General features: G+C 49.8%; 3 protein-coding genes across 3 annotated transcripts; all 3 read left to right on the top strand.

Moving 5' to 3' along the window:
• Positions 1-2390: 2390 nt before the first annotated feature.
• On the top strand, positions 2391-5292 carry ALT_5878 (SGNH/GDSL hydrolase family protein; the record flags this gene model as incomplete). Its single annotated transcript, XM_089599985.1, has 4 exons — positions 2391-2564; positions 2617-3240; positions 3302-3503; positions 4391-5292. 4 exons carry the CDS (start codon positions 2391-2393, stop codon positions 5290-5292), a joined length of 1902 nt encoding a protein of 633 aa, XP_089455862.1.
• Positions 5293-5643: 351 nt separating this feature from the next.
• Positions 5644-7092, top strand: ALT_5877 (putative C6 transcription factor; the record flags this gene model as incomplete). The annotated part of the gene is made up of 1 exon (XM_033560176.2): positions 5644-7092. One exon carries the CDS (start codon positions 5644-5646, stop codon positions 7090-7092), a length of 1449 nt encoding a protein of 482 aa, XP_033416067.2.
• An 835-nt stretch (positions 7093-7927) lies between these two features.
• Positions 7928-12313, top strand: ALT_5876 (putative quinate permease; the record flags this gene model as incomplete). Its single annotated transcript, XM_033560175.2, has 9 exons — positions 7928-8070; positions 8125-8969; positions 9019-9134; positions 9189-9333; positions 9388-9777; positions 10373-10660; positions 10718-10860; positions 10918-11551; positions 11604-12313. 9 exons carry the CDS (start codon positions 7928-7930, stop codon positions 12311-12313), a joined length of 3414 nt encoding a protein of 1137 aa, XP_033416066.2.
• Positions 12314-12334: the final 21 nt, after the last annotated feature.

Raw genomic sequence — 12334 nt, 5'->3', positions numbered from 1 at the left:
GTCCTGACAAGGTAGGTTATTCTGCGATTCCAACCCATACAAGACTCCTTTTAAGTTGGGGTTGCATTGTCTGCAAAAATGGCGAAAGTTGGAGTCTGATGGCTTCCAATTGCAAAATAACAACCCTTTTATTTATCTCTTTATATGACTCCATGCCAGCATCTTGTCGGTTAGTGGTAAGATAGTCTATATTGTCATTGAAGTGATCATGAGCCAGAAATTCACATCATTGATTGACTCGCGGCAGAGCGTCCTTCATTTCCTTACGTAGTTGCTTCCAGTCAACTTTGTAGCGCTGTAGATATATCGAGTCTGGCGAAATGCATCTATTTAGAGCTTTAAAAATAGGCGCAAGTACTGCTGTTATCCGATTTTGGCGACAGTTGTTAGGGCCACCCACTTTTCTCCGATGAGATGCGAAGTACTGGATATGCCAGCCTTCTAGTCGATAGAAGCCCTCCGACCCAAGATTCAGTTGTGGAAGGCGAAAACGAGGTCCGAGGCACAGTTCAATCAGGAGGCGGAGTAGATTTATTACACATTCAGCCTCTTCAGCACAAGATGCTTGCCGGATAGGGGATGTGTAGCCTCTCTCGGTGAATAGGTAGGAATCTTTCAGGCTATCGATATGCCCACAACCATCCAAGATGGATTTGAGCATAGACTTTCGTTCCACGATACAATCTCTATGGTAGTCGACTGAATAACTCGGATGCTTGGCGTAAATCAGTCGCGTATGAGGCAGCTGCCCACGCCGTGATTCAAGTTCATTTCTTGGTTCCTGTAACTGTTATCTTCATTGGCCCTCTACAAGGGACTGGTGACGTACGTTACCCATGCGTAGAATGGTATCTGGCCTTTTCGCGCTAATGGCCTCGATAACAAGATCATAAAGCTTTACCAGTTGACCTTCTTCAAGCCTGTCTTTGAGTCCGGCCCATACAAACGGCCGAAGATCAAGGACCGATACATCATCAGCCAAAGATAATGCCCCATTGGACCCAATGTGGACACCTTCTCGTAGCGCATTGAGAGTAGCGCAGTCTAGGATCACAGTATGGATGCCCTGGCGCCACGGGTGTTGTTGACGTGGCTCAATGAGCAAAATAAGCAGTCTTCCACAGGTAAAGGGTCCTGCAAGTCGTCGAGTGACGTCGATTTCAGCATCAGAGAGCTGATCACCACGGAGCTCACTGGCGTAGGCCACAACTTTCTCAAAGGCTCTGAGGAAAGCATCCGATTTCTGCGGGGCTAGCTTAACATAGGACAATCTCTCTGTTATCTCCTCCTTCAGAATGACTGCAGTTGCCTGGCATTCACTAGAGGGTCTCACAGATAGTGTAGCTATGAATCATCTTTTAATTGAAGATTGAGTGTGCTCTTAAGGGAACCAACGGCTAGGTGTACATTAGAACAATCAGTGTTTGTCAGCATTCAGATCTATGACGATGATATGACTTTAATAGACTCAGGCGTACACCCCCGGGTAACCCAATGCGGGTTTCGATCAATGTTTTCGGCTTGCAGTGGATGGCAGCGAGGCTTCGTACTCTTTGCAGCTCAAGTTTATCTATTGACATGTTAGCAATATCTAATGGTCAGTAGAGCGCTTATGAGCAGCCTTGACTGGAGAGCTGTCTGATCGTGTGCGCTGCCTCTCTCCGAATATACGCACCACAGGTCAGCGAAGAAATTACGCTAGTTATCACAGGAGCACAATTGTAGTGTATGCTGTCATAGCCCTCTACCTTGACATATGCAGCGGCATAGCTCCTGCAAACATCTATATTAACCAGAACCATATCACCACGCCACGAAGAGCCACCAACAGATGGAGAGAGTGAAGGCTTCGACAAAAATAATCCCGATAAGCTCGTTCGGCTGAATTGACGCCGAAGACGACTGACCACCCCACGAGAGGCCAATGCAGTCCTAGCATTGTGGGACCTTGTCTAGCCTCTCTGGGCATATTGATGGTATTCAGCATACCCCAGATTATGTCTTTTGTTACTCCGGATGGTCTTAGTGCCTCTTCGCTTTTTACCTAAAGCCAGTACGATAGGACCACCGCCGCCGAGCTAGATTGACGAAGAGGGGTACATGCGAGAAAGACACAATGACCCCGCAACTGCGTTACTTGGCTAGAAGCATGATAAACAACCATAAGAACATGAAGTTCAGCATAGCCTTTCTATTATGTACGGACTTAATACTCCACCAACCATGAACCCCTTATGCTTGGATATTTACGGTATGGCTGTGACTGAGGCAGCTGCTGAGATTCCTCCAATCAGGCTGGACGATCCTACATGCTGGCCTATATATGGTCAATCCAGTCTGCATGAAATGCTTTGGGTCCTGGTTCTAAACCCACTCAACAGGCAGCAACGATGAAGTTGGCTTTTACCCTGCTTGTGCTCGCTCTAACACCCAGTGTGGCAGTCGGCGCGCCACTCCAGCAGCGCCCTCAAGCACTACTGAAGAAGTTCACTTCACTTGTCGTCTTCGGCGATAGCTATACCGATAATGGAGTCCGATCATACAAGCCGCCGGTTGCAGCTGAGGTATAGTCACCGAAACCATTTATTGAATCGGGGTGCTCACGATCTCAAACAGTCAACTAAGAGAAGCACCGGCGGTCGTGTATGGCCCAGTTACATACGTCAATATATCGGCGCGAATATCTACGATTACGCCTGGTCAGGTGCAGTTTGCGATGCTGTCATCGCAAACACGGTTCGCAATGGCGTGAAGCAGAATCAAATCCCTGCCTTCCTGGAAGATAACGGCTATGTGAGCAATACAACCGGACAGCCCGCCCTGGTCAATCCCCCAGACGAAACTGCCTACGCCATCTGGATCGGCACCAACGACATCGGCTACGGAGGCTTTCTCACCGAAGTACAGCCAGCGGGAATGCGTCTGACGTATATGACCGACTGTGTCTACGCACAACTTGATCGGCTGTACGCGATAGGCGCGCGGGCCTTTGTGCTTATGAACACGGCGCCTTTAGACTTGACCCCCTTGTATGCTCTTCCGCAGAATGGCGGCTCTTTAAGCGCGCAGTACTGGACCGATAAAGCGGCTTATGATTCCAATATCACTCGCTCCAGTGAGAAGATGCGCCAGTATGTGACAATGGTCAATGCCGTGTATGACCATCAAACGCCGTATGATGTCGTCGTTGCAAATCGGTACCCGCATAGCAGATTTGCCGTTTATGATGTGCATGCCTTGGTGAGATTGCGATCTGCCGGTACCTCTAGGCTACGACACCATTTGGCTAATACATTCTCAGATGACTGATATCTGGGCAAACCCCTCGCACTATTTGAATGGCACTGCACCATACAACGTCTCGAGTTCTGTCTACCGCTGTGGAAGCTCCTGTGCGTCTAACGCAGTTCGAGACAGCTACCTGTGGTATGATGATCTTCATCCATCTGAGCAGACTGACCGCATTATTGCGCGTGAGTTCATCGACATCGTCAAGGGCAAGAGTAAGTGGGCAAGGTACTGGAGAAGTTAGACTTGCCATTAGAATTATTTGTCATTCCCTATGGCATTGGCTCGGTTCTTTTAAATTTGGGGAGCTTACTATCGTTGAAAGCCCCTAATGCTCGTTAATATTAATTCTGTCGCATTCAAGATCCTGAGACCCAATTTTGGTGAACGCCTCGTAGTAGTATTCATCGTCTATATCATGCATCGGGCAACGCTTTCTTCCCTCATCCCTCGGCTATTCAAGTCGAGTTCAGCCATACTCCAGCCTACAGACGACATCCATACTGACGTTGAATTAAGTCATAGGCATACCTTTTCGGCTAAGGGTATCTCTCTGCCATCGTCCTCGCAGGCAAGTTCATATTGTTGATTATTTAAGATTGGACTGATCCAGGCGGCGAGTAATAGATTGTGCTTTTTGCAGCACTCGTGATTGAAGGAAGCCCAAGTCCCTTGTCCAGTATTCTGTCATCTCAGTTTAGTTGGAGACCAATCCATTCGACAGCATAAAAAGCCAAAGGGCCTAGAATAACCTGGCATCCTCTGCCCGACCCGGACTAACCCACCCTCGCGTATAAACACTTGTTCTGACAGCCACTTGGCATTCATGCAAGGGGTTGACGCAGTCCGGCTAGGTGGTCACGCGCTATATCCAGTTGTTAACGGAATCTTTTATTGGTTCAGACTCTTTTAACAGTGATTGAGTTCGAGGATTCGCGTCTCAAGTAGGGCGCATCCCCGGCTTTTGAAGGAAAATTTCGGTTTCTAAAGTATGGTTGGCTTATTGACTTAAATGCTAGGCCTGTGTCCACTTCTTTACCGACTCTGATCACTACATAGATGACTTTCTCGTTTGAAAAAGCTTTCTGCTCTCTTGTAACAGCATGGATATTGATCCATGCCATCCTTAGCAGATCGACACCCTCATCATCGCTTCCATGGCTGCGATATGACTTGTACAAGGTCACTAACCTTAGCGATAATGTTACGGTACCGCTCACAGAGACCGCTATCCTGCCTCTGGAAGACATGTTCAGAGCATCGTATAACGAGATCGAATACCTGAAAGTATACTTCAGTCACATAGAAAGTCCACCCATCCAGCAGCGTTTCGAGGCAGATCTACTGCACCCGATCGAAGAGTTCCAGGCTCTCGTAACGAGAGAATACACCTTGTTATTCAAAGACGCATTTCCTCATCGGATCAACGAGGCTGCTGGACTTCAAGAATCGCAGCGCGCACGGGCCCGCGAAGGGGTTACCCGGCTCTTGAGGAAGCTGGACATGCTCAATGAGACTATCACCGCGTGGGCCTATCAGACTGTCATGGTTGACCTCCGGCAGGGCGACGCCCGCGAGAACATATTGACGCAAGGCGAGGCGATCTGGGCTCGGCGGTTCAGGAGCATTAAGGAGGCTATCGACGCCGTGCTGGGACAATTCTCATACCATGGCCATCATCTCCAATACGTGGGAAGTCTGAGTCACGGCATTCGAGGACATCATAAGGGAACTACCGTCATCAATCTGGACGACTTCGATGTCGACCTCTTTGTGGCACATGCTGAGGAGTGGCGCAGGCACCTGCCCGTGATACGAGAACAATTCCCGGATAATTTCAGCAATGGAAAGATACACCCATTAGGAACCCATATGCATGAGTTACAGAACCTCAGTTATGCGGTAGGCCATGCATTAGCTGCAAATCTTCCAGGCAGGGTCAAAAAGTCAAGGAGATTTATTGGGAATACGGAAATCGTGCTTCGCGAAATAGGCGCGTATTAGTCAGTTGTGGCTTGTAACTAGTTCATTACCAACACCATACCGAAAATAGCAAACCTGCCCTAGCCACAAAAGGGAGTTCAAGCGCCACAAATGTTCATTCTCCGCCTATCCCAATTTTCCCCAATATTCCTATCCACTTCCCAAGAAGAAGGGGAAATTGGTACTGTCAGTCAATCCTGATCAAAGAAGTCGGAAACAGAAACTACGCATGCCTAGGAGTTGCAAGGTCCTCGGCTATGAAATGGAATTTACATGAAGCCAAACCTATGCAAATAGTGCACGGTCAACTGCCTAGGGCGATATTGACCTACGCACGAATGGATATCCATCAGCTACTTTCTAAAAGGAAGAATGAGTAACTTTGTTGGTGCAGGCGCAAGGCCTGCAGAAACCGCAAATTCGCATCTTGAGGAAGAAACGACCCTCTCGCCAGGGACAATCTCCAGCTCCGATGAGTACGCAGCAAACCCGCGATTCCTGCAGCTCCAGGAAGAACTGCGCGATGTACTCTTCACAGCAGTGGCCAGTCATGCTCCCACGAGGCATCAGTCACCGAGACCGTTGGATCCGATCGAGGACTCCGCGTCGGGGCTGTTGAGGAATAGCCTGGATTTCGCACAGGTCTCGATCCCGAAGGTCAGACTGATCCACTACCTGAAAAACTGGATCATCGAGTGCGCTCCTCATCTGGACAAGTTCGATGAACAAAGCCATTTTGGTGTGCATATTCCCATCCTTGCTCAAAGCTCCCCGGCTTTGTTTTATGCCATCTTGGCCTTTTCAGCCCGGCAGACTGAGCGCAAGGCTTGTCTGGACAAGTCGTACGACAGTCTGGAGCTCTATCAACAGTCCATTCGGCTGCTGAGTCCGTATCTTCAAGCGAAAGATCCTAATGTGCTGGTAACAGTCTGTATCCTGGGGTGTCTGGAGTTGATGTCCGTCAGCCCTAGAGACTGGAGACGGCATGTCGAGGGCTGCGCGGCTCTCTTCGACGCGTATAACGTTAATGGTTTCTCCGGTGGTCACCTTCAGGCCGTCTTTTGGTGCTATGCGCGAATGGAACTGTGTGGAGCGATTATTTCCGAAGGAACCGAAGGCACTATACTTCCACTCCAGAAATGGGTCCCTCCGCAGGCCGCTGAAACCGAAGACGAGCGAGACATCATGATCAAAAATCTATTTTGCCAGGACGGTTGTTCGAATCCAGACAGGCATGCGAACTGGGCAGTGTATCTCTGCGCGAAGACGTGCAATCTGGCATGCCGTCGATCGCGGTTCCTAGAATTGGGCGAGTTGGATCAGAATGACACGAGACCGTTCTCCGAACAATGGCGACGACTCTGGGAAGAGCTGCAATTCTGGAACGACCACCGGTGTCCTGCCATGCTCCCGATCAGGACCACGACTACTGGCGGCGATCAGATCTTCCCTGAGATCCTGTTTGCGCACTGGGCAGCAATCTCCGGCAACCAGCTCTATCACACGGCCTGCATCATGATGCTACAGATGAAACCGGCAAACATCCCGCTGATTTCTCCAAGCCCACACTCTTCCCCTGTTTGGCATGCTCGGAGGGTTTGTGGAATCTCATTGACGAACCCTCACAGTGGCAACCTCATCAACGCGATCCAGCCACTCTATATCGCAGGAAAGCTCTTAAGCCATCGAAGCGAGCACCTCGAGGTGGCCAGACTATTCAAGAAGATCGAAACCAGCACTGGCTGGGGTGCGCTGTGGAGATTAAGGGATCTTGAGCGAGCATGGGGATACGAGACTGGTGAAATTCTCTCTGCTATATGAGACTATTCCATGTAATATGATGCACCATGAGTGCTTTAGTACCGACAGGATTGTATCCAATGATCAGAATGTTAATATACACCATCATAGCCAAGGAATAGAATGTGAAAAATATATCTACAATTTTACCTATCCAGTACAATATTTCGCGTGATTTATTACCACTTCTATGTCCCAAGTCATTCCATTCAATAGAGGTGCTTCGCTACGAGTCGTTTTATGCATGACTCAACTTCCCCAAATTCTAGATGGCTCTAAGATGAAAATAATACCTGAATCAATGGGACGGGAAGAACCGCGTCAGTAATCGGGTATCCAAATCGGCGCGTAAAACTACATCATGCCTCTAATCCCGCACGTTACTGACGACTGGTGTGGGGTCAATGAATTTTCCAAGTCACAAGATGGCTTGGAGCAAGAATGGGTGGAGCTGTCTAAGCTTTTGCATGGAAGATAGGCTCTGGTATCCGTTTATAGATAGGGCTTACTATCGGTGGTCTCCGATGAGCCCAAATAGGAAATCATAGCCTACGGCCTCACCTCATGGCACCACGTTTGTGCGGGATCCCCACATTTCCCTCCCCCCGACTGGGCCAAAGCAAGAGATTTCTCTGGGGAATTCCTGGAGTGAGCCGATCTTCATGTGGCCAGGCCGTTTCCTGTTCCTTGTGTTTATTCTGCCAAAAAAACTCGCAAAGTTAATTATCGATTGGAGAAGGAAAAATGGTTATAAAGTCATGTTCCCCTCAAGCCAGTTATTCATCCCGTCGTTGGAGCAACTCATTTGCATGCAATAATCCCCCTCTAAATTCTGGGTTATTGACCAGACCTCAATATGAGTCCTCGTTCATCTTCTGACCTGGAGGCCTCTGTCTCCCAGCAAGCGGGCTACGCGGAACATCGCCAAATGGAGAAGAAATCCATGTGGCAGTCCTTGCGGGAGAACCCCAAGGTTCTGTTCATCGCCTTCTTTGCCTCGTAAGTGTCTCGAGCTGCAGTATCCTGAAGTTCTTTTGACCAACGGATGGATAGGTTTGGTGGATTTGAGTATGGCTACCAACAGGGAGTGCTCGGACAATCCTTAGTAATGACTCGGTTTACCGAAAACTTCCCATCGGTCGTTCATTCCTCTGCGGCTACCGGATGGCTCACCTCCGTTCTTCAACTGGGCGGTATTGTGGGATCCCTATCTGCCGGCGTCTTTGGCGAGATCTTTTCGAGAAAGTACACCATGTTCGCCGCATGCTGCTGGGTCATCTTGGGAAGTTATCTGTACGTCGGTGCTTCGGCAGGAATGGCCTCGCTCCTGTACGCTGGGCGATTCTTTACCGGTCTGGGAGTCGGTCTTTTCAGCGGTGTCGGCCCCTTGTACAATGCCGAACTGGCCGCTCCAGAAATGCGCGGTCTCCTGGTATCCTTCTATCAATTTGCTACCATCCTGGGAATCATGATTTCCTTCTGGGTGGGCTACGGCAGCAATTACATTGGCGGCACTGGTGAAACACAATCCGACCTGGCATGGCGTCTGCCTTCCATCATTCAAGGAATCCCGGCTTTTGCACTGGCCTGTGGCATCTGGTTTATGCCCTTCTCTCCTCGATGGCTGGTCAAGGTCGGACGAGACCAGGAGGCTCAGTCCACGCTCGCCTGGATGAGGAAATTGCCGGTCGAGCATGACCTTGTCCAGATGGAATATCTCGAGATCAAAGCAGAAGCATTGTTTGAGAAGAGAGCCTTCCCCAACACGGCGGAAAAGGGAATTCTGAAGAACCAGTGGGCGCAGTATGCCAACTGCTTCTCCACCATGGACAACTTCAAGCGTGTCTGCACCGCCTGGCTGGTGATGTTCTTCCAGCAGTGGAGTGGAATTGATGCCAGTATGTCTTTCAACTGTGTGTTCCATGTTCTGAGCTGACATTCTCGCAGTCATCTACTATGCCTCCAACGTCTTTGTTAGTCTGGGACTGACTGGCGGTACAATCGCTCTCCTGGCGACGGGTGTCACTGGAGTTGTGTTCATCGTGAGCACCGTACCAGCTATGGTAAGTCATTTATCCCGTGCCATCCGTTACTGGACGCCTACTAATGTTGCATAGCTGATCATTGACCGGGTTGGTCGCAAACCCATGTTGCTGGTCGGTTCGGTGGTCATGTTCCTGAGTATGGTGATTGTCGGTGTGATTGTTGCCAAGTTCCAACACGACTGGCCGTCCCATGTAGCGGCCGGATGGACCGCAGTTGGTAAGAGTTCCTCCCTTCGCCCTGGATGCTTGCAACACGGCTAACACGCTACAGCACTGATCTGGCTCTACATCGCTGGATTTGGCGCCACCTGGGGCCCAGTCTCATGGACGCTCGTCTCTGAAATCTTCCCTCTCTCGATCCGTGCCAAGGGAGCTTCCATCGGAGCTTCCAGCAATTGGCTCAACAACTTTGCCATTGCATTTTTCGTCCCCCCGATGCTGAAGTCATGGCAATGGGGCACATATATCTTCTTTGCCGTCTTCCTTCTGGTCGGCATCTTCTGGGTCCAGTTCTACCTTCCTGAGACCAAGAACGCATCCTTGGAGGAAATGGACCGGGTATTCAACAGTCATACTGGCGAGCGCGATGCCCAGCTCCTTCGTGAAGCCCAACGCGATGTGGGCTTGACGGCACTGCTGGCCAGGGCAGAGGGAGGCAACGGTATGTCGAAGGAGCCAATTCCGGAAGAGAAGTTTGTGGAGAGAGTCTAGATGATGCTCTTTATTATATGAGGGATGAGATTAATGTATTTGTTTGTAACTATTATTTTTTGCTTGCCACATGGAATCTGGACACGAAGATATATATTCGGATGTTGCCCTGTCGGCAGAGTTTAATCACAACATCTCTCTATCAATTTTCTAGATCTCCCTGTAAACACCCTATGCTCTCATCTGCTTCCCTATACCTAGACAGTTACTTTACTTTATTGATATCCTCGAATACTTGGCCTATCACCATACTGCGACTATAACCCATCGGCATCAGCAAAAAGTTAGAGCTCAGACGCATGGCGACCAGACGAACATTAGATTCGATTCGAATTATTGTCAGAGTTATTCATCTCTGAATGTTGATGCCAGCGACTGGAAGTCAAAGAAAGCGACGTATCAATTTGTAGACAAATCTGTTGACATCAAGAAAACACTGAAAAGTAGAAGCGAAAAAGTGAACAAAAGTATTACGTAAAAGGAGTACATAATTCGGATCATGGGAGCAACCTGATTGGCCAATCCCCAGCTGCCCCTTGTCTTAGTAAAAATTCCCGCTTTCTCCCCAGTCCCACAATCCGCCCGAGATGGAGGGGAACCGAACGAGAACGGGACAACGGACAAGCCGCTTTTCATCGGTCAGCCGAGGAGGTCCAAGCCTGCTAGTTCCGGGGTGCAGAGGCTCAAAGCCCCCTTTTCGACCAGTCACTGCACATTCCCGGAAGCATCTGGGGAAGAGCCGACGACCACGATGCCGACGAAGAGAACGACCCCAGCAGGCAAACAACGTGTTCGCACTGGCTGCTGGACATGTCGCAGACGCAGAAGAAAATGTAAGCCGGCTGACATCTTATTAAGAGTGGTTAAATTCTGATTCTCTGCCGATTCAGGCGATGAGGCCAAGCCTGAGTGTGAAAATTGCACTGCAAAAGGCTTTGCCTGTAAATATCCCAGCAAAGTCACCTTTGTCTCGATTGTAAATGCATCCGATATACAATCCGATGGAACAGGAGCAACCTACAGCACCATCAGAGTAAGATGAGAATCGCCAAAGAACTGTGCATTGAGTCCATTGACTGACAGTTGATAGTTTGTGGATGAGACCCCCGCCACAACTCCATCACTGCATGAGAGTGGGACGGTAGAGCACGAGCAGACTCCAGCCGAACTTCGTGCAGAGCCGCTAGAACTACTTCCAGCCCCCAGTCACGCTACGGGGGATCTCCCTTCGAATGCTATTCCTACCCAGCAGGCTCGGCGCGAGGTTTCTTTTACCGCTCTGTCGGATTCCGGCAATGATCCTGAGACAGGGTTACTTCGACATTACTGCTACGCACTAGCTCCTTGGATTGATGTCGGCGATCCAAGCCGTGCTTTCGGCCTTGAGTTCCTGATACTTGGAAGGCGAGTCCGACCACTTCTTGCTGCGATCCTCGCGCTTGCTGCTGGTCAAAGGTCGCTAGTAGTCCCGAGACACGCAGCCGACGACCTCGCCAGGAGCCTCAGATTTCGCGAAGAAGCCAAGAACAGCCTTCTTTTGCAAGATAATACGATCCTGCGAATAGGAAATGTATTTTTTATGCTCCGTGACTTCTTTTCCTCCCGTCCATCCCAGTGGAAAACCTTGGTGACTGGCCATATCACTGCATCAGGAGGCCTGGGATGCCTTGCAGCCTCTGATGGAGGGCTCAATGAACCGTCTTTCTGGGTGACGCTTAGAATTGGTGAGCTTTATAAAACTTCCTAAGCTTATTGCCAGAAACTAACCCTGGACAGATCTTGCTGCATCTATTATAAGCTCTGAGCCTCCACAAATGCTGGTTCCCCCGCCTGTGTCAACATCAGAGCCAACTCCGATCAAACAGGTATACCAGCATATTCTCCTCCTTCTCGCGCATACCTTGAGCTTCATCTTCGGAGGTCCAACGGCATATCTCGAGGGCCTGGGCCCAGTAGACACGGTTCCCCGCTTGAACCCCGTGTCGCAATGGAACTATCTGTGGACAGAATGCCGGAGATGGTATCAAAATCGTCCTCTGCAAGTGCAGCCCGTCTTGGATGTTCGAGCTGCGCACGCAGATGAAATTGACCCACAAAACGCTTCTTCCTTCCCAATCCTGGTCTACACCACACCCCTCGCTCTAGTCGCAAATGCTGTCTACCACGTCGCTTCTTTTCTCCTCCTGACTCGCAAACCACGCTTTGTGAAGACGCTGACCGGCCCGAAATATCTGTCATCGTCTATCTGGCATGCTCAATCCATTGCCGGTATTGCAACTAGCAACGACACGGTCGAGCAGTGGGACCCGATTCTCATCGCGGCGCTGCTTCTCATAGCGAAAGATATGACTCACCATTTACAGCAGTCAGCGGTGTTGAACCGGCTACAACGGATTACAGAGTTGACAGGGATCAACTTGGGCTACGAGATCGAGTCTCTTCAATCCCAGTGGCGCATGTCACGATACGAAGAACCAATTGCTTGATGGCAGATCACATCAGAACTT

The sequence above is a fragment of the Aspergillus lentulus genome (genome assembly GCF_001445615.1).
Source record: "Aspergillus lentulus DNA, contig: Alt09, strain: IFM 54703, whole genome shotgun sequence".
Taxonomy (NCBI): Eukaryota; Fungi; Ascomycota; class Eurotiomycetes; order Eurotiales; family Aspergillaceae; genus Aspergillus; species Aspergillus lentulus.
The sequence above is the reverse complement of the archived record's forward strand: the minus strand, read 5'-3'. Positions and strand labels throughout refer to the sequence as shown.